The sequence below is a fragment of the Mustelus asterias genome, chromosome 14 (assembly GCF_964213995.1).
Source record: "Mustelus asterias chromosome 14, sMusAst1.hap1.1, whole genome shotgun sequence".
NCBI classification, from domain to species: Eukaryota; Metazoa; Chordata; class Chondrichthyes; order Carcharhiniformes; family Triakidae; genus Mustelus; species Mustelus asterias.
Genome location: NC_135814.1, coordinates 86,274,506 through 86,299,115, shown reverse-complemented (window position 1 = coordinate 86,299,115; position 24,610 = coordinate 86,274,506). Strand labels below are relative to the sequence as shown.

The following is a 24,610-nucleotide window of genomic DNA, read 5'->3' as shown; positions in this document are numbered from 1 at the left end:
CTAGCCTTCGTGATTTATGTTGGCAAACTCTGGGCCATTGATGATGAGGTCTGAAATGCCGAGGCTTCTGAGGTGGGATAATGAAAACACTGACTCTCAATCCATCTGGAGAATTGTCAACAACTAAGAGGAATATCTTCCCTTTGAGCTTAAAAAGATGCATTTCAAACCTTTCCTGTGGCCTGGATGAAAACGAAGTTACCATTACACCAGTGGTTCTATTTGTTCCTGGCAATGGATCACACAGACGATGCAGTTTGAAATAATTTCTTCCAATGATTTTGAGATCCCTAGCCAACAAACGGAACTTCAAGGTCTAGCACAACACTTTGTAATGCCTACATATCCCTCTCCCTTTCACTGAAGGACTGTAGGCATCACCAATTTCTCATTAGAAATCAGCAAGTCATCCACAACACTGAAATGTCTTTGTTGCTTGAAGTTTTTCTTCAAAATGAGCTTATTTAAAATGTATTCTGGCCATCTTTTTATGCAGTATTCCTGAATTTGAGCACATTCTTCATCCACTTTTTGTACCTGTCGCATTTGAGTCAGCTTCTGTGTTGTTGCCTTCATCAGCCAGGACATCGAGTGTGAAAGTTGGCAAGTTATGTTACAGCTGTATAAAACTTTTTAAGTTAAGTCACATTTGCAATGTTGTGTGCAGTTCTGGTCGCCACACTACCAGAAGGACGTGGATGCTTTGGAGAGGGTGCAAAGAAAGTTTACCAGGATGATGCCTGGTCTGGAGGGTTTTAGGTATGAGGAGAGGTTTGATAAACTCGGATTGTTTTCACTGGAAAGACTGAGGCTGACGGGGACCTGACAGAAGTCTACAAAATTATGAGAGTTCATAGATAGGGTGGATAGTCAGAGGCTCTTAACCAGGATGGAAACGTTGATTACAAGGGGGCACAGATTCAAGGTGAGAGGGGGTACGTTTAGGGGAGCCGTGCGGGGAAAGTTTTTCACTCAGAGGCTGGTGGGTGCCTAGAACTCACTGCCCATGGAGGTGGTGAAAGCAGGCATGTTAACAACGTTCAAGGTGTCTCTTGATAGACACATGAATGGGAGGCAAACAGAGGGAGAGAAACTGCGTACTGGCACAGGCTTGGTGGGCCGAAGAGCCTTATCCTGTGTTGTATTGTTCTTTGTTCTTTGGTGGAGATTGTGTGGTAGAACACCACATCTTCAACAACATTTATGTCTTTTTGTTCAATCAAGCTTGTCTCTCTTGTTGTGCTCAGGTTTATCCATCTATTTCTTACTTAACCGGTGATTCCTTCACTTGCGATTTATGAAAAATCTTCTGCCTGGTTTTCTCAAGGTTTTCACTTGATTTTGTTTGGTTTTGGTGCTCCCACTTCAGAACACTTGTTTCAGCCTTCTCAAGATCTCGAAATAAGTCTGGAAATTTTGTCCTGAATTCTTTTGGTTTGTCTTGATTTCCAAATTCATTCTACTTCATAGATGAGTTGTAAATTTGAACAAAGAAAATTACAGCACAAGAACATGCCCTTTGGCTCTTCAAGCCTGCACCGACCATGCTGCCTGACTGAACTGAAACCCATTACCCTTCCGGGGACTATATCCCTCTATTCCCATCCTATTCATGTATTTGTGAAGATGCTCCTTAAAAATCATTATCGTATCTGCTTCCTCTACCTCCCCAGCAGCGAGTTCCACCCACCACCCTCTGTGTAGAAAGATGTGCCTCATACATCTCCTTTAAACCTTGCCTCTTGCACCTTAAACTTATGCCCCCTAGTAATTGACTCTTCCGCCCTGGGAAAAAGCTTCTGACTATGCACTCTGTCCATGCCCCTCATAGCCTCGTAGATTGAGGGTCGCCCCTCAACCTCCGTCGTTCCAGTGAGAGCAAACCAAGTTTCTCCAACCTCTCCTCATAACTAGTGCTCTCAATACCAGGCAACATCCTGGTAAATCTTTTCTGTACCCCCTGCAAAGCCTCCATATCCTTCTGGTAGTGTGGCAACCAGAATTGAACACTATATTCCATGTGCGGCCTAACTAAGGATCTATAAAGCTACAACATGACTTGGCAATTTTTAAACTCAATGCTGATGAAGGCAAGCATGCCGTATGCCTTCTTGACTACCTTCTCCACCTTTGTTGCTACTTTCAGTGCAAACCTTTTAGCTTAATAATAAAGATACTTGGTTTTGGATCATGGAATCATAGAAACCCTACAGCGCAGAAAGAGGCCATTTGGCCCATCGAGTCTGCACCGACCACAATCCCACCCAGGCCCCACTTCCGTATCCCACATATTTACCCGCTAATCCCTCTAACCTACGTATCTCAGGACACTAAGGAGCAATTTTAGCATGGCTAATCAACCTAACCCGCACATCTTTGGACTGTGGGGGGAAACCGGAGCACCCGGCGGAAACCCACGCAGACACGAGGAGAATGTGCAAACTCCACACAGACAGTGACCCAAGCTGGGAATCGATCATGTACAAGATTTTTGTGATTTATCTTTCTTTATACGGAAGTGTAGCAGTCAACTGTCCCTTGACCTTTAATTGAATGCCACCTGGGCCGTGGAGTTGTATGGTTGATGACTGAAGGAATTCTCGCTATAGCCACTGCTGTGTCTGAAAGAACTGAAATTCCTGCTCCAATATCTAATATGAAGTTTGTTTTATGTCCATTGACCATAATGTCTGCTCTCCATTGGTTCCCATCTGATTCTGCAATTTCTCCCAAGAAAGGCACTTCATTGTCCTTTGCATCTTCCATTTCTTGAATGCCACGTGCTTTATTTAGTTTCTCCTTCGATTTCTGAGTTAGAAGCTTTTCTGCTGTGACGTTCAATGTCCTTTCCTCTTACAGGAATGGCACTCTGCATTTTTGATAGAAAATTCTTCATGCCGATGAATCTTTTCCTGCCACAGTGAAAACACTGAGTAATGGCAGCAACCATGCCTCTTTGCTCTTTCCCTGTTTTTGAGTAGCTTTGCTGCTACTCCTTGTCCTACAAACTGCATGAAGTTTCTCTCCATGAAATTTCCATCGCCCCAAATAAATACATAATTTTCTTTTCTCTCTTCTGCCTGCTTTGTTAAGCAATGATGGCTTTAAATCCTCCCTCGAGCGTAGAAAATCTGATAAAATCTTCTCCAAGACTCCTACAACAATGCAATCCTGAATTAATTCCTCTTCCACAGTTCTGTCCCTGATATGCATTTATTTCAATTTTTCTAGGACTCCTTAATGCCACTCAGTCAAATGCTGCCTTGATGTCAAGGGCAATCACTCTCACCTTACCTCTGAAATTTAGCTTTTTTGTCCATTTTCATGTCCATATTTGGACCAAGGGTGAAATGAGGTGTAGAGCCGAATACCCTGGCAGAACCCAAATTGAGCATTGGTGATTGCTGAGTTATTGCCACTTGATAGCATTGTCAGTGACAACTTTCATCACTTTGCTAATAGTTGAGAGTAGACTGATGGGACAGTAATTGGCCGGATTGGATGTGTCCTGCTTTCTATGGACAGGATACACCTGGGAAATTTTCCACATTATTGGGTAAGTACTACTGATGTAGCTGTACTGGAACAACATGGCTCACACCATGACTAGTTCTAAAACACTACTACATGAGTGTTGTCAGGACCCTTTAGCCTTTATTGTATACAGTATTTGCTGTATTCAGTCATTTCTTCATATCGGGTAGTGTGAATTTAATTGACTCAAGACTTTCATCTGTGACAGCAGAGGATCTCAGGAGGAAACTTTAATGGGTCATCTATTTGACAGTTTCAGCTGAAGATGGTTCTAAATGTTTCAGTCTTGTCTTTCAAACTGTTGTGCTGGATTTTGCCAGTTTTGGAAATAGGGATGTTTTGGAGCCTCCTCCTCTGACTTGTTGTTTAGTTGTCCACCACCATTTACGACTGGATCAGCAATGTATTGAGCTTTGATCTGATCCATTGGTTGTGAGCTGGCTTAGCTTTGTCTCAGCATATTGATTCCACTATGCTTCACCAGGTTAGCACCTCATTTTTAGATATGCCTTGTGCTCTCCTGCACTCCTCTTTGAATCAGGGTTGGTGACTTTGATGGTAATCATAGTGTGAGGAATATACCAGACCATGGGGAGGTTGTGGTTGTACAGATTGCAGTTGAAAACAATTCTGCTGCTGCTGATGGCCCACAGTGCCAGATATCCAACTTGATTGATTTTTTCGAAGGGATGACCAGGTGTGTCGATGAGGGAAATGCATTTGACGTAGTCTTCTTGGACTTCAGCAAGGCTTCTGATAAGGTCCCACATGGGAGACTGATAGTGAAGGAAAGAGCCCATGGGATCCAAGGAAATTTGGCAAATTGGATCCAGAATTGGCCAAGTGCAGGAAGCAGATGTGTCCAGTTGAGTCCCACAGGGATCAAAGTTGGGGCCATTGCTGTTCGTAGTTTATATAAATGATTTAGGTTTGAAATGTAGGAGGATTGATCAGTAAGTTCACGTATTATATGAAAATTGGTGGGGTGGTAGATAGTGAGAAGGATAGCCTTAGATTACAGGTGGATGTAGTGGTCAGATAGGCTGATCAATGGCAAATGGAGTTTAATTTGGATAGTGTGAGAAGATACACTTAGGCAGGACAAACAAGACATGGGAATACACAATGAACGGCAGGGCCCGAGGAAGCATTGAGGATCGGAGGGACCTTGATATGTATGTGCACTGTTCCCTAAAGATAGGAGGACAAGTGGATAAAGTAGTTAAGTAGACATATGGTATACTTGCCTTTATTAGCAAGGCATAGAGTTTTACAGCAGGGTGGTTATGCTAGAACTGTATAAAATGTTGGTTAAGCCACAGCTAGAGCATTGCGTGCAGTTCTGGAATCTGCTTTACAGGAGGGATGTGATAACATTGGAAAGGATGCAAAGGAGATTTGCCGGGATGTTGCCTGGGCTGGAGAGTTTCAGTTATAAAGGTAGATTGAATAGACTGGGTTGTTTTCCTTGGAGCAGAGGAGACGGAAGGGGGGACATGATTGAGATGTAGTAAAATTAGATAGAGTAGAAAGGAAGAAACTTTTCCCCTTGTTGGAGGGATCAATGACCAGAGATATAGATTTAGGGTGAGGGGAAGTGAGGAAAAGCTTTTTCACCCAAAAGATGGTGGGAGTCTAGAACTCATTGCCTGAAAGGGCAGTGGAGGCAGAGACCCTCATAACATTTAAGATGTGCACTTGTGATGCCCAGGCATACGAGGTTATGGGGCAGGTGCTGGAAAATGGGATTCGAATAGTTAAATGGTTTGTCTTTGACTGGCGCAGACGCAATGGGCCGAAGGGCCTTTTTCTGTGTTTGTACACCTCTATTACTCTGTTGTTGTTTCTGGTACCAAGGTCGATACAGAACTGTTTTATTCTTATTCAACTTTTCTGTAGTGGCTTGATGCAACTGAGTCGCTTGCTTATCATTTCAGCCACATTGTTGTGGCTCTCGAGTCACATGTAGGGCACATCAAGGACATGAAGGATGGGGCTCCTGAAGGGCATTGGTGAACAGAGGTTTTTACATCAGCCCAGTAGTTTCATGAGCACCATTACTGAGACTGACTATTTATTCCAGATTTATTAATGAATTGAATTTAAATTGTCCCTGGGGGGCATTTTGAACTCGTGCCTGCAGAGCATTGGTCTGGGTGTCTGAAATACTAGTCCAGTAACAGTACCAATATGATACTGTTCCTGTATTATTATGGTTATTAAAGAAAACTTTCTTCCTGCTTTCTTTGAACACTTTAGGTTATTAGTTATGAAAATGTTGACAATAGGAAACTGTTGTTTTGACAATCAAAACCATGCTGCTTGGAAAGGCAGTATGCTGGAAGGATGGATATGTTGGGTGACTAGTGGTCCCCCACGACTTAGATCAAGGCCTTTGAAGGCAGGTGTTAATATGATAGAAACCTATAGGAATGAATGTAACAGAAGTTGGCAACCTTTGCAGTGCAGCTTGCAGACCGATTGCAAAAAGAAACGATCAACATGCATTATAATGATGGGAAACTATTAGTCTGCAAAAATAAATGAACAGAGAGGCAATTTTAAGAGGTAGTTATGTTGAATTATTTATTTACTGTGGATCTCACAAAAGGCTGCCTGGGAGAAGGATGAAGCCAAGTCCCACAGGTGCCCCTCTGTTATTGGTATTCAACTGTAGGTTCATTACTTTTTAAATGGGAATGTTATTTTAGATTCTTGGAATTTGATCGCGTGTAATATTTGTACTGGGATCTTAGCTTGGTTTGATTCCAATTTCAACAACTTTATCAGTGACTATTGGCCATCACAGGTGCTGCTCTGGTTCCCATGACACAATTGACTGAATCTCTGTTTGCTTTGTTTCCAGGGGAGGCTGAAGAGACCAAGCAAAATATCACCAAACTTAATCACGAGGTGAGTCACAAGACTTCCAAACTTCTTCAAGACCTTTCACACTAAATGATGACAAACCAGTCTCTTTCTTCCCTGTATCACCACCAACCCCCCCACACCCAACTCTGCCCGCTCCCCCCCCCCTCCCCCCACCCCCCATTCCCTCACCCCCCATTCCCTCACTGGATTACAATATTATAAGAGACAGACATCTTTCTGTGATCCAAGGCTGGTTGGGGTAAGAACTATCTCTCATAAATGGAAATGAATTTTGCCCTGTACAGGAGCAATAAGCATAATGCTTAACCAAAACCAGCTACTCACCACTCAGCTTCTTCCCTTGTGCTGGTGCCACTTTATTTTATAGGTAGATTAACTTAAATGTTTCATTTAACTCTTATTATCTATGTCTCAGATTTTAATTAGCTTTAAATTTAAATGAAAAGTTTACATACATTAGGCCAATGTGTTCACTGATTCTCCAATGGTGAAATCAGGCCACAATTTGTTGAAACGATAATTAGAACCTGCCACAGGTACCTGGGCCCTAAACAGAATGGGACAATGGGTCACTTAACAGGGGCACATTTAGGACCAATTGTTTCATCCCGATAGCATAGAGAAAAATCACGTGATGTCCGGATGGAATGACGTGGTCACGTTTTATTTGATTGCTGATTTTGTAAATCCTTAAATCAGTGTTAAGGAGGGAACTGTATGTAAAGATTGTCCCCCGAACTTTGTGTGATTCCTCGCCAGTTGCTGGTTGAATTTAGGTCAAGTCGGGTAATTCAGTACAAGCTTAGTCCTCAAAACACTTTTTACTTAATTGAGCTTTTGATGTTCATGGAACAAGTCAGTAAAATGTTATTTTTGGACTATTTGTGAAGCGTTTGCATACTTTATTAATGCTGAGCCCTCCAGGTCCAAATGGCTGTGGCAATCACAGTGTTGTTAATTTAGCAAAATGGGTGGGAGGTAGAGATATGATGATAATCAGCAGTTAAATATTTTTAATGAGGGTCTCTGTGGAGCAACACAAAAGCCCAACAACTTAGGGCAGGGATGAGAGAATCTATTCATGTCATAATTTCCTGGAACTTCTGCATAGAATGACATAGAAAGCCCGAATGGAAAGAAACATAGTATATTATAGAATGCAAAGTAAAATCACTACCGTGGTGTACACACACAAGTCCCTGCCTGGGACTACAGTTCAGCAGGCACAGTCCTGGGCCTGCCTTAAAAAAGGCTCAGGTGATGAGTTCCAGCTGGGCAAGCCACAGTCTGTTAGTTTAAGTTTATTTATTAGTGTCACAAGCCGGCTTACATTAGCATTGCAATGAAGTTACTGTGAAAATCCCCCAGTTGCCACACTCCGGCGCCTGTTCAGGTACACTGAGGGAGAATTTACCATGGCCAATGCACCTAACCAGCATATCTTTCGGACTGTGGGAGGAAACCCACACAGATACGGAGAGAATGTGTAGACTCCACACAGACAGATACCCGAGGCCGGAACTGAACCTGGATCCCTGGCGCTAAGGCAGCTGTGCCACCCCTTTCCCTGTTATCAGGGGAACTCATACTCAATAAACCCCGGAGGGAAATCAATCAGTGATTCCCCATGGACCTTGTGGGGGTTATCACACTGCACTATACGAGTGAAAGTTTTCAGCAACTTCAGGGCCATTACTCAGATGTCATGATAATTTTCAATTTTTTTTTCTTAGTCGCCTACAGGACTTTAGTCTCTATTGGACTTTAAACCCAATGTAAATTAGTCTTTCATTTTACCTGCATTAACACATTTTAAAATGGATACCATTTTAATTTTAGTGAATGTATCATATTAAGCCATTTTCTTGCACTCAAAATGTTCTAATGTGAATTGTAATTACGAATAATCTGCTTCAGTAGTGGGATTCTTTTATCTTGTAGATGTCGAATCTCTCACAGCAAGTCACCCAGCTAAGTAAAGACCTGCAAGATATGATGCAACTCCTGAAACCTTTGCTGACATCCCACAAGAATGTCCCTCCCACTCCAGAGCTCACACTGAACCCCAGTCTTGCAGCCATCTACAGCAACAGCAGTGGATTCAGCAGCACAATCCAGTCACAGGCTCCCTCTACAGCTCAGACTTTGCCCACTTTGTTGAGACCTAACATTCAGCAGAGGGGTTCGTGGCCTGATAGCAACCCATATCCCCCAAGGTCATCAATATCAAATTTGAACAGCCCATCGGGACAGGTACAGACTGTTCAAGCCTCATTATCTCTGGACTCCCTTTTAATGGATTCATTCCAGCATACAGATGATGGAGGTAGTGAACCTGTCCAGGTTCTGAATCAGTCCACGACTCCGGATGCTAACCAATTAACTCATGAACAATTTCTTCATGAAGATTTATTGCACCTTGTCTCTTCACCCCGCATTGCATCAGACAATTTACAGCAGGCCAGACAACCCGATGAACATAATGCCAGACCAAACAAGGCACCGCTGGCAAAACTCTCCCTCCCAGCAGATGCTGACCGCTTACCAGATACGGTGGCTGAACTCCTAAACCCCTACAGCATAAGGTTAGCAAGGGAGCCACAAAGGCCAGAAACATGTTCCTTTGAATTGATAAGGGCATGTACTGAGGACTCGAGCAGTGATTCGATTCAATTCATTGATGATGAAGGGACAAATGTATAAAGATCTGAGACTGAAGAAGGATAAAGTTGGCCATGTCAGTGACACCAATACTTTTTTTAGAAAAGCTTGTTGTTTTGGTCCTGAATCTAAAAAAAAGAAACTTTTTTTTGCTCTGGGAGACTAAAAGGAAGTGGACGCTTGTTAGAAATGTCTGATATTTGGAGACAACTTGCAAGCTATGGAACCTCTGAACTGATGCAAGAATGTGCAACCTGATAAAATAACTTCAACAAGTGAATAGACCACACTGTCATGGGATGCCTTTCAAGGAACAAAGTTAGTGTAAAATACAGAATGGAATACAGGCATGATCTTTTAGCGATTTGTTTCTATGCATGTATTCTTTTGAATGAGCCAATGTGTATAAATACAGAATACAAATCCGCTATAAAGTGTTGGAACTGACTGATTATACATAACTGAAAAAAGGACTTATTTTTCTACCTTTGTTACATGAAAGAAAATCTTTATACAGATTAATGTTTCCTTTCTTTGCATAATGAGACAAGCATGTTTATTAACCAGGTTTAAAAGATCAAATTAATTGCATGTAATATATACATATATATATTTATGCATGATGCATATGGGTCTAAGGTGGCATAAGCAGGGAACCTTGCAACTGAATGTGTATTTATTAAAGGTGACGCACTCTGAGAAGAATTAATTTCTAGTCCATGTGATTCAAACTTTAATTTTAATGCTACAGTAACAGCAGTGATGGAAAAAAACACACAAAACATATGCCATGTGGGATATTTCAACCATGCATATTACTGGATTTGTTTAGCTGCAAATAGGCCAAGGTTAACATGTGTGACTTGCCATTTTGTTTGCAGTCTGCTACTCCAATGCTTATAAAGATAATACATTGGAGGTTGAACTAGATAACTTTACACTGAAAATATTTTCATTGCTTTGATGGATGTTGCAAGTACCGAATTAAGTTTGCATTTGTAAGCCAAAATCTCTACCCTTAATGTTTTAATAAAAGTAAAATTAAGAAGTTGAGGATGCGGGTTGGCAGCCAATTCTGCCAGCTGCAGAAGACTGTATTCCCCTGCTGAGGGAGCAACAGCTCAGGGGCCAGTGATTTTCTGTTCAATGGGCACACGTTCAAATCTCACTGTATTTGAAATTAATTAACTCCACTGATGGATCTGTCCGTCTCCTGGTTTATTCACCTGGTGTTGCAGCAGCAATCAATACGTTGCACTTATTGGAAGATGAAAATAACTCAGCTGAGAATTTTAAGAAAACATCTGTCTGATTTTCAGTTGGGCACCTCACAGCCTGCAGACTCAGCATTTGAGTTCAACAATTTCCAATCACAACCCCTGCCCTCGTGTTTCTGTTTTTTTTTGTTTCTGGACGGTAATTTTGGCAGCTGTTGGTAATGATTCTGTTTTTCCCATTTACATCTCTCCTAAATCTATTTTTTGTTTCTTTACTTATCCTATTACCCTTTAGACCTGTACCATCATCCTTTTTCTCATTTAATCTCTCTTGACGTCCACCCAATCACATGCAGACCTTCCCTTTTGCACTTTGCCCCCACTGCCAGTTTTCTCTACCTCTGTAATATTTAAAACGTGTTACATCTCTAACTTTTTCCAGTTCTAAGAAAAGGTCATCGACCTGAATCATTAACTGTGGGCTGGATTCAAACAAGTAAAAAGCAATAGATCTTGGAATAATTTATTAATACCTTGTACCCTTTGAGAGCGTTCTTTTTTTTGTGTTTTTCATTCATGGGATATGAGCATTGCAGGCAAGGCCAGCATATGTTGCCATCCCTAATTTCCTTTGAGAAGGTCATGGTGATCCAACTTTTGAAACACTGCAGTCCTTGTGGTATAGATACACCCACAGTTAGGAAGGGAGTTCCAGGAGTTAGATTGTGACAATGAAGCATCAATCATACAGTTCTAAGTCAGGATGGCGTGCAACTCAGAGGAGAATTTACAGGTGGTGATTTTCACAAAAATCTGCTACCCTAGTCCTTCTAGGTGGCAGAGGTTGTGTGTCCGGAAGGTGTTGTTGAAGGAAATAGTAAATCTTGTAAACGGTGAGCTTGTAAACTACCACTATGCACCCAGTGGAAAAAGGTTGGGATGGTAACTGAGGTGTTGATTAAACGGCCGCTTTGTCTAGATGCCGTCAAGCTCTTTGAGTGTTGTTGGAGAAAGAATGCTCTCCATTTGCCTATCACATTCCTGATCGATGCCTTGTACATGCGGCTTTGGGGAGTCAGATAAGTACTCATTACAGAATTTCCAGCCTCCAGTCTGCTCTTGTAGCTCCAGTATTTATCTGACTGGTCTAGTTAACTTTCTGGTCTATGGTAAACTCTCTGGGTGGGGGCAATTGAACAATGATAAGCATTGAATGTCAAAGAGAGATGGTTAGATTCTCTCTTGCTGGAGATAGTCATTTTCTGGCACTTGCTTGGCACAATTATTAATTGCCACTTCTCCCAACCCCGAATATTGTCCTGGTCTTGCTACATGTGGACATGGGCTACTCCAGACATGAGGGTTGTGAATTAACATTGTGCAATGTTAACCATGGACAGAAGGTTATTGTTGAAGCAACTGAAGATAGTTAGCAAAGAACATTACACCCTGAGGAACCCCTGCAATAACGTCCTGGGGCTAGGATGATTGGCCTCAAACATTCACAATCAATCTTCTTTTGCACTAGTTATGACTCCAACCAGTGAAGAACTTTCCCAGATTCCAGCTGACCTCAATTTCGCTGGCACTCTTTGCTGCCAGAGTCAGTCAATTGCAGCCTCGATGGAAACCTCAAACACTTTCACCTTGCCTCTTGTGATCAGCTGTTTTGTCCATGTTTGGACCAAGGCTGTAATGTGGTCAGGAGCGAAATGGCCGAGAACCCAAACTGTGCATCATTGAGCAAGCTATTGCTGAGTCAGTGTGACTTGATAGCACTGTCGCCACACCTTCCATCGCTTTGTTGAGATTCAACTGATGAGGCAATAATGGATGTGATTTGTCCTGCTTTTTGTGGACAGAGCCTACCTGGGCAATTTGCCATGTTGTCTGATAGATGTTATAACTTGAACAGTTTGGCTAAGGGCACAACTCAGGACGGGCAGCCTGTTTCCTCTCTAGTATTTTCTCCAGGAGATGATGACTTGTTTTGAAGTACAGTCCCACAGGGGCTAGCCAGCCTCTGCCAGCCCACACAAGTAGTCATTCATCATGCATGATACATATATCATATATTCAATCACAGGGCTTCATAATTTCATCCTTGACTCATTTAACTTTGCAATAAAAGCCATAAAAGATCCAAAGTAGACATCCTAGCTAATAATTATTTTCCTTCTCAAGAGAGACACAAGCCAATGGTAACAATCCAACTGCCGATGTTGCGGGATCAAAGATCTCAGCATAGATCAGCAACTGAATCTTGAGCCTTCTTGGTCTGCACGTTCAGTACCACCTCAAGATTGTGCATTTACTTCCCAAGTCAACAGAGCAATCCACATCTCATTGTCATATCAGCAACTTTTGCACAGCATCACAGAATAAAATTATAGAGTCTCACAACACCAAAGGAGGCTCTTCAGCCCATCATGTCTGTGCAGGATCCTTGAAAAGTTAGCCCCAGTTCCCTATCTCTTTTCTCGTAGCTATGCAAATTTTCCCCTCCTAGGATTTATCCAATTCCCTTTTGAAAGTTACGATTAAACTGTTTTTGAATGCTGTGATGCATACCTACCCAGCCACCCATCTTGCAGCTTCCATGAACTTAAGGTCATGCAAAACTGCCTGCCATCCCCCGACTCTGAGCAAGTCCCTTCCATTGTCTATCACCCCGGTGTTGACTAACATACAGTTACTGCAGGGTGTGCAATGCCTTAATTTTAAAATTATCATCGTTTTCAAATCCCTACATGACATCACCCCTCCCTATCTGTCATCTCCACCAGCCCTACAACCTCTGAGATCATTGTACATCTCCCATTCTGCCCCCCCCCCCTTCCACATCCTAAGGAGTGATTTAATGTTGACTGTGCCTTCAGCAGCCAAGACCCTAATCTGAAATTTATTTCCTAAAGCGCTCTCCTTCTCTTTCTTCCTTTAGGACATTCCTTAAAACATGTTTCTTTGATCAAACTTTTGGTCATCTGTTTTTATGAGGCTCTGTGCTAAATTTTGTTTTAAAAACTCTTAGGGACACTTTACTAGATGTAATAGACATACATTGGAGAATCAAAAATAGATTTAATAGTAACCTCAAAAGGGAATTGGATAAATCCTTGAAGGGGAACATTTTCATAGCAGTGGAGAAAGAGCTGGGGGATTGGGGCTAAGTTTTCAATAAGTCTGCTAAAATGGGTGCCATCTGTGTTGTGAGACTCGGTGCAATCTTACCAGCTGTTCATGCCACACTCCCACTGCAGTGTGGTCAGAGAATTTGGCGCCCAGCCAAATCTCCATTCACAGCAGTGGGATGGGAAAATCCCACCAGCCTGAATGGTGGTAACATTCCAGCCTCATTCTATGAAGAATTCCTGCCTCTATCACAAACTTAGCGATGGATCATCCATTGTTTATATTTTTCCACTTCTAACTCTGACCTTATTGAATGAACATTAACTGCAATTAACCCAGACTTTTATGGTTAACATTTACATTAGAGGTGTTTACCTGTTTCTTAATCAGGCTTTTTTTTCCATATGTAACAGTTTAATCTCCAACCTATAAGTTTATATTCCTAACTAAAAGTTATGCCTCTGAAATACATGAATTATTGAATCAGATATTCACAACATGTTGGACACCTCATCATCCCAGGAATATACTATCTCAGTCTGAGGCTTATTTCTGTTTTTAAGTAAATGATTTATGACGTTGGTGATTGTTGTTATGACTGGTCATTACTTTTCTTGGTGGGAACATGAGGATTATTTGTAGCTGTAATTTAAGAACTGAGTGCAATCGAACTGTACCCAACTTTCTCTTTTCTATTGGTTTTGAAATAAAGATCAGCCAAATAGCTCTTTCCCTCTTTCAGTAGTCGATTTTTTTTTCCACCCTCCCTTCCCTGCTTGAGAAAAGGTTAAAGCCCGCACACGAAGCTCATTGACATAATTCCTGATGTATGACTGATGTTGTTACTATCTGGCAGAACTATAAGACATTAGAAATGTTACGGTGAGAAATCAGCCATTCAGTCCATTGAGTCTGCACCAGATAAAAAAACTAGCTGCTCATTTGTTTTTGATTTTGATTTGATTTATTATTGTCACATATATTAACATATGGTGAAAAATATTGTTTCTTGCATGCTATACAGACAAAGCATGCCGTACATAGAGAAGGTAACGATTGAGTGCAGAATGTAGTGTTACAGTCATAGCTAGGGTGTAGAGAAAGATCAACTTAATGCGAGGTAGGTCCATTCAAATGTCTGATGGCAGCAGGGAAGAAGCTGTTCTTAAGTCGGTTGGTGCGAGGCCTCAGACTTTTGTATCTTTTTTCCGACGGAAGAAGGTGGAAGAGAGAATGTCCGGGGTGTGTGGAGGCCTTAATTATGTTGGCTGCTTTTCTGAGGCAGCGGGAAATGTAGACAGAGTCAATGGATGGGAGGCTGGTTTGTGTGATGAACTGGGTTTCATTCATGACCCTTTGTAGTTTCTTGTGGCCTTGGGCAGAGCAAGAGCCATACCAAGCTGCGATACAAACAGAAAGAATGCTTTCTATGGTGCATCTGTAAAAGTTGGTGAGAGTTGAAGCTGACATGCCAAATTTCCTTAGTCTTCTGGGAAAGTAGAGGCATTGGTGGGCTTTCTTAACTATAGTGGGGGGACTAGGACAGGTTGTCGGTGATCTGGACATCACGAAATTGAAGCTTTCGACCATTTCTACTTCATCCCCATTGATGTGGAGAGGGGTATGTTCTCCACTACGCTTCCTGAAGTTGATGACTATTTCCTTCATTTTGTTGACATTGAGAGATTATTGTCGTCACACCAGTTCACCAGATTCTATATCTCATTCCTGTATTCTGTCTCATCATTGTTTGAGATCTGGCCCATTATCACAGAATACTACAGTGCAGAAGAGGCCCTTCAGCACATCGAGTCTGCACCGACACATGAAAGGCCCTTACCTGCCCACCTAATCCCACTTGTGAGCACTTGGCCCATAGCCTTGAATGTTATGGCGTGCCGAGTACTTCAAGTTTTTAGGTGTCCAGATCACCAACAACCTGTCCTGGTCCTCCCATGCCAACACTATAGTTAAGAAAGCCCACCAACGCCTCTACTTTCTCAGAAGACTAAGGAAATTTGGCATGTCAGCTACAACTCTCACTTTTACAGATGCATCACAGAAAGCATTCTCTCTGGTTGTATTGTTTGTATCACAGCTTAGTATGGCTCCTGCTCTGCCCTAGACTGCAAGGAACTACAAAAGGTCGTGAATGTAGCCAAATCCATCACGCAAACCAGCCTCCCATCCACTGACTTTGTCTACACTTCCCGCTGCCTCGGCAAAGCAGCCAGCATAATTAAGGACCCCACACACCCCGGACATTCTCCCTTCCACCTTCTTCCATCAGGAAAAAGATACAAAACTCTGAGGTTACGTACCAACCGACTCAAGAACAGCTTCTTTCCTGCTGCTGTCAGACTTTTGAATAGACTTACTTTGCATTAAATTAATCTTTCTCTATACTCTAGCTATAACTGTAACACTACTTTCTGCACTCTCTCGTTTCCTTCTCTATGAACGGTATGCTTTGTCTGTGTAGCATGCAAGAAACAATACTTTTCACTGTATGTTAATACATGTGACAATAATAAGTCAAATCAAAAAAAAGTATTCATCTAGGTACTTTTTAAAGGATGTGAGGCACCCTGCCTCCACCACCCTCCCAGGCAGTGCATTCCAGACTGTCACCACACTGAGTAAAAATGTTTTTCCTCAAATCCCCCCTAAACCTCCCACCCCTCACTTTCAACTTGTGTCCCCTTGTAACTGACCCTTCAACTAAGGGGAACAGCTGCTCCCTATCCACCCTGTCCATGCCTTTCATAATCTTGAACACCTCAATCAGGTCACCCCTCAGTCTTCTCTGCTCCAGAGAAAACAACCCAAGCCTATCCAACCTCTCTTTATAAAACTTAAATGTTCCATCCCAGGCAGCATCCTGGTGAATCTCCTCTGCACCCCCTCCAGTGCGTTCATGTCCTTTCTATAATGTGGCGACCAGAACCGCACACAGTACCCCAGCTGTGGCCTCACCAAAGTTCTATACAACTCCATCATGACCTCTCTGCTTTTGTAATCTATACCCCAATTAATAAAGGCGAGTGTGCCATATGCCTTTTTCACCACCCTATTAACCTGCCTTTTCGCCTTCAGAGATCTATGAACGGATCGGAACTTCCTGGTGTCAGACCTTTCATAGTATACTTACTTGTCAAATTACTCCTTCCAAAATGCATCACCTCACACTTTGCCACTTCACCGCCCATTTGACCATCTTGTCCATATCTTCCTGTAGCCCAAGACATTCAACCTCACTGTTAACTATCCGGCCAACCTTTGTGTCATCGGCAAACTTACTGAACCTACCCCCCACATAGTCATTTATGTCATTTATATAAATGACAAACAATAGGGGGCCCAGCACAGATCCCGGTGGTACGCCACTGGTCACTGGCCTCCAGTCACTAAAGCAGCCATCTGTCACCACCCTCTGTCTCCAACCGCTAAGCCAATTATGAATCCATCTTGTCAGATCAACCTGTATCCCACGTACATTAGCCTTCTTAATAAGTCTCCCATGTGAGACTTTGTCAAAGGCTTTGCTGAAATCCATGTAAACTACAACAACCACACTACCCTCATCCATGCACTTGGTTACATGCCCAAAAAATTCAATCAAATTTGTTAGGCATGACCTCCCTCTGACAAAACCATGCTGACGATCCCTTATCAAACCTTGCCTCTCCAAATGGAGATAGATTCTCTTCTTCAGAACCTCCTCCAGTAGTTTCCCAACCACAGACTTGAGACTCACTGGTCTGTAGTTCTCTGGCTTGTCTCTACAACCTTTCTTAAATAGTGGGTCTACATTAGCTGTTCTCCAGTCCTCTGGTACCTCCCCGGTGGCCAGGGAGGAATTGAAAATTTAGGTCAGAGCCCCTGCAATTTCCTCCCTTGCCTCCCACAACAGCCTGGGACACAATTTATCTCGACCTGGAAATTTGTCCACTTTCAAGCCTACCAATACCTCCAATACCTTGTCACTCACTATGATAATTTTCTGTGGAGCCTCACAGTCTCTCTCCCCGAGTTCCATAACTACCTCCTCATTCTCATGGGTGAAGACATGTGAAATATTCATTTAACACCCTACTAACGTCCTCTGCCTCCACCCACAGATTTCCCTAAAGGGCCCTACTCTTTCCCTGGTTATCCTCTTCCCATTGATATACTTATAGAATATCTTGGGATTTTCCCTACTTTTACCAGCCAGAGCTTTCTCATATCCCCTCTTTGCCTTCCTGATTGATTTCTTAAGCTCCATCCTGCACTTTCTGTACTCCATTAATACCTCTGCAGACTTACTCCCCTTATACTTGTTAAAAGCCTCTCTTTTCCTCCTTATTGTATCCTGAATGTCTCTGGTCATCCATGGTTCTCTGGGTTTGTTACACCTTCCTATTACCCTCGAGGGAACATGTCGAGCCTGTACCCTCCTCATTTCATCTTTGAACACCCCCCACTGCTCCCCACAAGTAACTCACTCCAGTCTACCTTAGCCAGATCCTGCCCAGTTTTGTTAAAATATACTCTTCCCCCAATCCAAAACTTTTTTCCGCAACTTGTCAATTTCTTTGTCCATAACAAATTTGAATTGAACCATGTTGTGGTCGTTATCACCAAAATGCTCCCCCACCAATGCATCAATCACCTGTCCGGCTTCATTCCCCAGAATTAAATCCAGCACAGCTCCTTCCCTTGTTGGATCCGCTACATATTGACCTAAGAAGTTTTCCTGTATTCAGTTTAAGAACTCTACTCCATCTAAGCCCTTAACGCAATGGCTATCCCAATTAATGTTGGGAAAGTTGAAATCACCTAATATAATTACCCTCTTATTATTTTTACACCCCTCTGCGAATTACACACATATTTGCTCTTCAATTTCCCATTGACTATCTGGGGGTCTATAATAAACACCTAGCAATGTAGCTCTCCCTTTTTTATTCCTAAGCTCTACCCACAAAGTTTCATTTGATGCCCCCTCTAAGGTATCATCTCTCCTTATTGCAGTAACTGCCTCCTTAACTAAGTGTGTTGATGAAGGTAGGGCAGTTGATGTCATATACATGGATTTTAGTAAGGCGTTTGATAAGGTCCCCCATGGTCGGCTTATGATGAAAGTAAGGAGGTGTGGGATAGAGGGAAAGTTGGCCGATTGGATAGGTAACTGGCTATGTGATCGAAGACAGAGGGTGGTGGTGGATGGAAAATTTTCGGACTGGAGGCAGGTTGCTAGCGGAGTGCCACAGGGATCAGTGCTGGGTCCTCTGCTCTTTGTGATTTTTATTAATGACTTAGAGGAGGGGGCTGAAGGGTGGATCAGTACATTTGCTGATGACGCCAAGATTGGTGGAGTAGTGGATGAGGTGGAGGGTTGTTGTAGGCTGCAAAGAGACATAGATAGGATGCAAAGCTGGGCTGAAAAATGGCAAATGGAGTTTAACCCGGATAAATGTGAGGTGATTCATTTTGGTAGGACTAATTTAAATGTGGATTACAGGGTCAAAGGGAGGGTTCAGAAGACTGTGGAGGAACAGAGAGATCTTGGGGTCCATATCCACAGATCTCTAAAGGTTGCCACTCAAGTGGATAGAGCTGTGAAGAAGGCCTATAGTGTGTTAGCTTTTATTAACAGGGGGTTGGAGTTTAAGAGCCGTGGGGTTATGCTGCAACTGTACAGGACCTTGGTGAGACCACATTTGGAATATTGTGTGCAGTTCTGGTCACCTCACTATAAGAAGGATGTGGAAGCGCTGGAAAGAGTGCAGAGGAGATTTACCAGGATGCTGCCTGGTTTGGAGGGTAGGTCTTATGAGGAAAGGTTGAGGGAGCTAGGGCTGTTCTCTCTGGAGCGGAGGAGGCTGAGGGGAGACTTAATAGAGGTTTATAAAATGATGAAGGGGATAGATAGAGTGAACGTTCAAAGACCATTTCCTCGGGTGGATGGAGCTATTACAAGGGGGCATAACTAAAGGGTTCGTGATGGGAGATATAGGAAGGTTATCAGGGGTAGGTTCTTTACGCAGAGAGTGGTTGGGGTGTGGAATGGACTGCCTGCAGTGATAGTGGAGTCAGACACTTTAGGAACATTTAAGCGGTTATTGGATAGGCACATGGAGCACACCAGGATGACAGGGAGTGGGATAGATTGATCTTGGTTTCAGATAAAGCTCGGCCCAACATCATGGGCCGAAGGGCCTGTTCTGTGCTGTACTGTTAGAATCATAGAATCCCTACAGTGCAGAAGGAGGCCATTCGGCCCATCGAGTCTGCACCGACCACAATCCCACCCAGGCCCTACCCCCACATATTTGACCCGCTAATCCCTCTAACCTACACATCTCAGGGGCAATTTTTAACCTGGCCAATCAACCTAACCCGCACATCTTTGGACTGTGGGAGGAAACCGGAGCACCCGGAGGAAACCCACGCAGACACGAGGAGAATGTGCAAACTCCACACAGACAGTGACCCGAGCCAGGAATCGAACCCAGGACCCTGGAGCTGTGAAGCAGCAGTGCTAACCACTGTGCTACCGTGCCGCCCTATGTTCTATGTTCTATGTTCTATGTTTAACTAATAATGAAATGCCTCCTCCTCTTTTGTCCCCTCCTCTGTCTCACCATGGGTGAGATCCTAAATGAATATTTCGCATCAGTATTTACTGTTGAGAAAAGCATGGATGTTAGGGAACTTGGGGAATTAAATATTGATGTCTTGAGGAGTGTACATATTACAGAGAAGGAGGTGCTGGAAGTCTTAAAGCGCATCAAGATAGATAAATCCCCGGGATGAAGTGTATCCCAGGATGTTGTGGGAGGCTAGGGAGGAAATTGCGGGTCCCCTAGCCGAGATATTTGAATCATCGATAGTCACGGGTGAGGTGCCTGAAGATTGGAGAGTGGCAAATGCTGTGCCTTTGTTTAAAAAGGGCTGCAGGGAAAAGCCTGGGAACTACAGGCCAGTGAGCCTCACATCTGTGGTGGGTAAATTGTTGGAAGGTATTTTGAGAGACAGCATCTACAGGCATTTAGAAATGCAAGGACTGATTAGGGATAGTCAGCATGGCTTTGTGAGTGGAAAATCATGTCTCACAAATTTGATTGAGATTTTTGAAGGGATAACCAAGAAGGTAGATGAGGGCAGTGCAGTTGATGTTGTCTACATGGACTTTTGCAAGGCCTTTGACAAGGTACCGCATGATAGGTTGTTGCATAAAGTTAAATCTCATGGGATCCAGGGTGAGGTATCTAAATGGATACAAAATTGGCTTCTTGACAGAAGCCAGAGGGTGGTTGTAGAGAGTTGTTTTTCAAACTGGAAGCCTGTGACCAGCGGTGTGCCTCAGAGATCAGTGCTGGGCCCACTGTTATTTGTCATTTATATTAATGATTTGGATGAGAATATAGGGGGCATGGTTAGTAAGTTTGCAGATGACACCAAGATTGGCGGCATGGTGGATAGTGAGGAAGGTTATCTCCAATTGCAGTGGGATCTTGATCAATTGGGCCAGTGGACTGACGAATGGCAGATGGAGTTTAATTTAGACAATGCGAGGTAATGCATTTTGGTAGATTGAACCAGGGCAGGACTTACTCAGTTAATGGTAGGGCGTTGGGGAGAATTACAGAACAAAGATCTAGGGGTACATGTTCATAGCTCCTTGAAAGTGGAGTCACAGGTGGACAGAGTGGTGAAGAAGGCATTCGGCATGCTTAGTTTCATCGGTCAGAACTTTGAATACAGGAGTTGGAATGTCTTGTTGAAGTTGTACAAGACATTGGTAAGGCCACACTTGGAATACTGTGTGCAATTCTGGTCACCCTTTTATAGAAAGGATATTATTAAACTAGAAAGAGTGCAGAAAAGATTTACTAGGATGCTACCAGGACTTGATGGATTGAGTTATAAGGAGAGGCTGAATAGACTGGGACTTTTTTCTCTGGAGCGTAGGAGGCTGAGGGGTGACCTTATAGAGGTCTATAAAATAATGAGGGGCATAGACAAGGTAGATAGTCAATATCTTTTCCCAAAGATAGAGGAGTCTAAAACTAGGGGGCATAGGTTTAAGGTGAGAGGGGAGAGATACAAAAGTGTCCAGAGGGGCAATTTTTCCACACAGAGGACAGTGAGTGTCTGGAACAAGCTGCCAGAGGTAGTAGTAGAGGCGGGTACAATTTTATCTTTTAAGAAGCATTTAGACAGTTACATGGGTACGATGGGTATAGAGGGATATGAGCCAAATGCGGGCAATTGGGATTAACTTAGGGGTTTAACAAAAAATAAGGGTGGCATGGACAAATTGGGCCGATGGGCCTGTTTCTATGCTGTAAACCTCTATGACTCTATGACCTGAAAATTCTATATCCCGGGACATTGAGCTGCCAATCCTGCCCCTCGCTCAACCATGTCTCTGTGATGGCTCTTATGTCATAATTACACGTGTCAATCCTCACCCTTAACTCATCCATTTTACCTTTAGTACTCCTGGCATTAAAGTAGAGACCCTCCAGCCTAGTCTTACTCCCTTGAAACTTACTACCGCTGTTTTCCTTCTGACTTGATTGCTTTTCTATATTATACTGTGTCCCTTTTCTGCTAACAGTCTGGGTCCCTCCCCCTGCCAAACTAGTTTAAACTCCTCCCAACCACTACGGTGGTGTCATCAGCAAAATTGAATTCTAATTCCACTTACCAGCACCTGGCCCTTGGCCTTCAGGTTATATAACTTATCATAGAATCCCTACAGTACAGAAGAGGCCATCCAGCCCATTGCGTCTGCACTCATTCTCTGACAGAGTATCTTACCCAGGCCCTCTCCCCTACCCTAACCCTGTAACCCCACACATTTACAGTGGCTAATCCATCTAACCTACACATCTTGGGATACTAAACACAATTTAGCAAGGCCAATCCAGCTAACCTACACATCTTTAGACTCTGGGAGGAAACCAGAGCACCGGAGGAAACCCATGCAGACATGGGGAGAACGTGCAAACTCCACACCCAAGGCCAGAATTGTAGATCAGGACCTTTAAAATTAGTTGAGCATTTCAACCCCAACTACCAAATTAGGCAGTGAATTCCAGACACCCACCACCCGCTGGATGAAGCAGTTTTTACTAACATCCCTCGTAATTCTTCTATCAATCACCTTAAATCTATGCCCTCTGGTAATTGACTCCTCAACCTTGGGAAATAAGTCTTTCCTGCTTACCCTGTCTTGGTCCCTCATAATTTTGTATAATTCAATTAGGTCACCATTTAGCCTCTTCTCTAAGGAAAACAACCCTAGCCTAGCCAATCTCTCCTCATAACTGCAATTTTCAAACCCTGGCAACATTCTTGTAAATCTCCCCCTGCAATCTCTCCACAGCAACTACATGCTTCCTGTAATGTGGTGGCCAGAACTGTACACTAAATTCCAGCTATGGCCTAACCAGCATTTTATACAGTTCCATCATTACATCCCTGCTTTTGTATTTAAAACCTCACCCAATAAAGGAAAGCAATCCATATGCGTTCTTGACTACCTGTCCTGGCATCTTCAAGGACCTGTGGACATGCACTCCAAGGGTCTCTCACTTCCTCAACCCCTCTCAATACCTTCCCATTTATTGAGTATTCCCTTCCTTTGTTTGTCCTCCCCAAATGCATTACCTCACACTTTTCTAAATTGAATTCCATTTATTACCACTCAATCAAACCATTTCTATCAGGCCAGATTCTCCGACCTCACCCGCAGCTGGGTGAGTGCCAAATTCTCTGTCTCGATGGGGCAGCAACAGTGAGGGTGAAGGGCCGTCATTCTAGAGTTGACCGCTATCCTCTTCACTATCAACTACACGACCAATTTTTGTGTCATCTGCAAGTTTCCCAATAACACATCCCGCATTTATAACTATGGCGTACAGTTATACAGTCAGCTTTACTTCACTTTCAACCAGGAAAATCACTGAGACACAGAGACTGGAGGTTTTTGAGCCTGTTCCACCATTCAATTAAACCATAAATGACCTTAACACCAGTTACCCCCACCTTGGTTCTGTAATCCTCAATACCCTGATCCAACTAAAACCAAATAATCTTGGTTGTGAAATGTTCCAGTGGCCGGCTAGCAATAGCTTTTTGGAAAATAACTTTTCATATTTCCACTCCCCTTAAATTATCTTGCTCCAGAATGTATATATTTCAGCGGACACCTGCATGTAGATGCCTGAAGGTAACATTATGAACTTGTGCTGGTGACATTTTTAATGTTAGTAAAAAGCTGTATATTATATATATATATACAATGAACTCACATTTAATGTGCAGTAGCAAAAAGCTAAATCATTTGGGAAGACAATGTTTGATTATTACAGTAGCACAATGGAAGATTATTTGACCTAAGCCTATTAGACATCCTGAGGTCCATTCACCATTGAGAACTTCCACATTTATCTGTGTACATAGAATTCAATCCCTACAGTGCAGAAGGAGGCCACTCGGTGCATCAAGTCTGCACTTACCCCGGCCCACCCCCTGTAATCCCACACATCCCCCTAACCTACACATTTGTGGATACTAAGCAGCAATTTAGCATGGTCACTCCACCTGACCTACACATTTTCCGACAATGGAAGGAAATCGGAGCACCCGGAGGAAACCTCGCAGACATGGGGAAAATGTGCAAACTCCATACAGTCACCCAAGGTCGGATTTGAACCCGGGTCCCTGGGGCTATGAGGCAGCAGTGCTAACCACTGTGCCACCATGCTGTCCTTGAGTTAAACATTTTCTTTTGCAGTTTTGAAGTTCCAAGTTAAATGCTAAATGTTAATATAAATTAGAACCTGAGAAATATTTACCAGATTGATCCCACTTGTACCAAATTCCCAAGCTTAGCATTCAGTTTACAAAGCGCTCTGTTTCTCGATCACCGTATTTTACATCCACTTCAACTTCCCTCTAATCCTTCTTCCTCTGACTTTAATGCACTCTGGTTATTGACCATAAGGAAATATGTCCTTCTTAGTCATGTTATCTAGGCCCCTCATAATTTTGTACAACTCAGTACAGTCTCGTGTCAGTTTCCTCTGCTCCAAAGAAAACAACCTCAGCCTATCTTACTTGCCAGCTTCTCCATTCCAGGCAATATCCTTGCATATCTCCTCTGTACCCTCTCT

The 24,610-nt window shown here is 43.0% G+C and overlaps 1 protein-coding gene across 1 annotated transcript in view; it reads left to right on the top strand.

Annotated features, from left to right (window-relative positions):
- Positions 1 to 9,129, top strand: part of kcnh3 (potassium voltage-gated channel, subfamily H (eag-related), member 3) — a 717,440-nt gene extending 708,311 nt beyond the window's left edge. Inside the window, exons 15-18 of the mRNA XM_078227725.1 lie at positions 1,950 to 1,984; positions 4,391 to 4,399; positions 6,401 to 6,447; positions 8,368 to 9,129. Of these exons, the coding sequence (XP_078083851.1) occupies positions 1,950 to 1,984; positions 4,391 to 4,399; positions 6,401 to 6,447; positions 8,368 to 9,129 (853 nt within the window). The remainder of the gene's footprint in view (positions 1 to 1,949; positions 1,985 to 4,390; positions 4,400 to 6,400; positions 6,448 to 8,367) is intronic.
- The last annotated feature ends 15,481 nt before the right edge of the window (positions 9,130 to 24,610 follow it).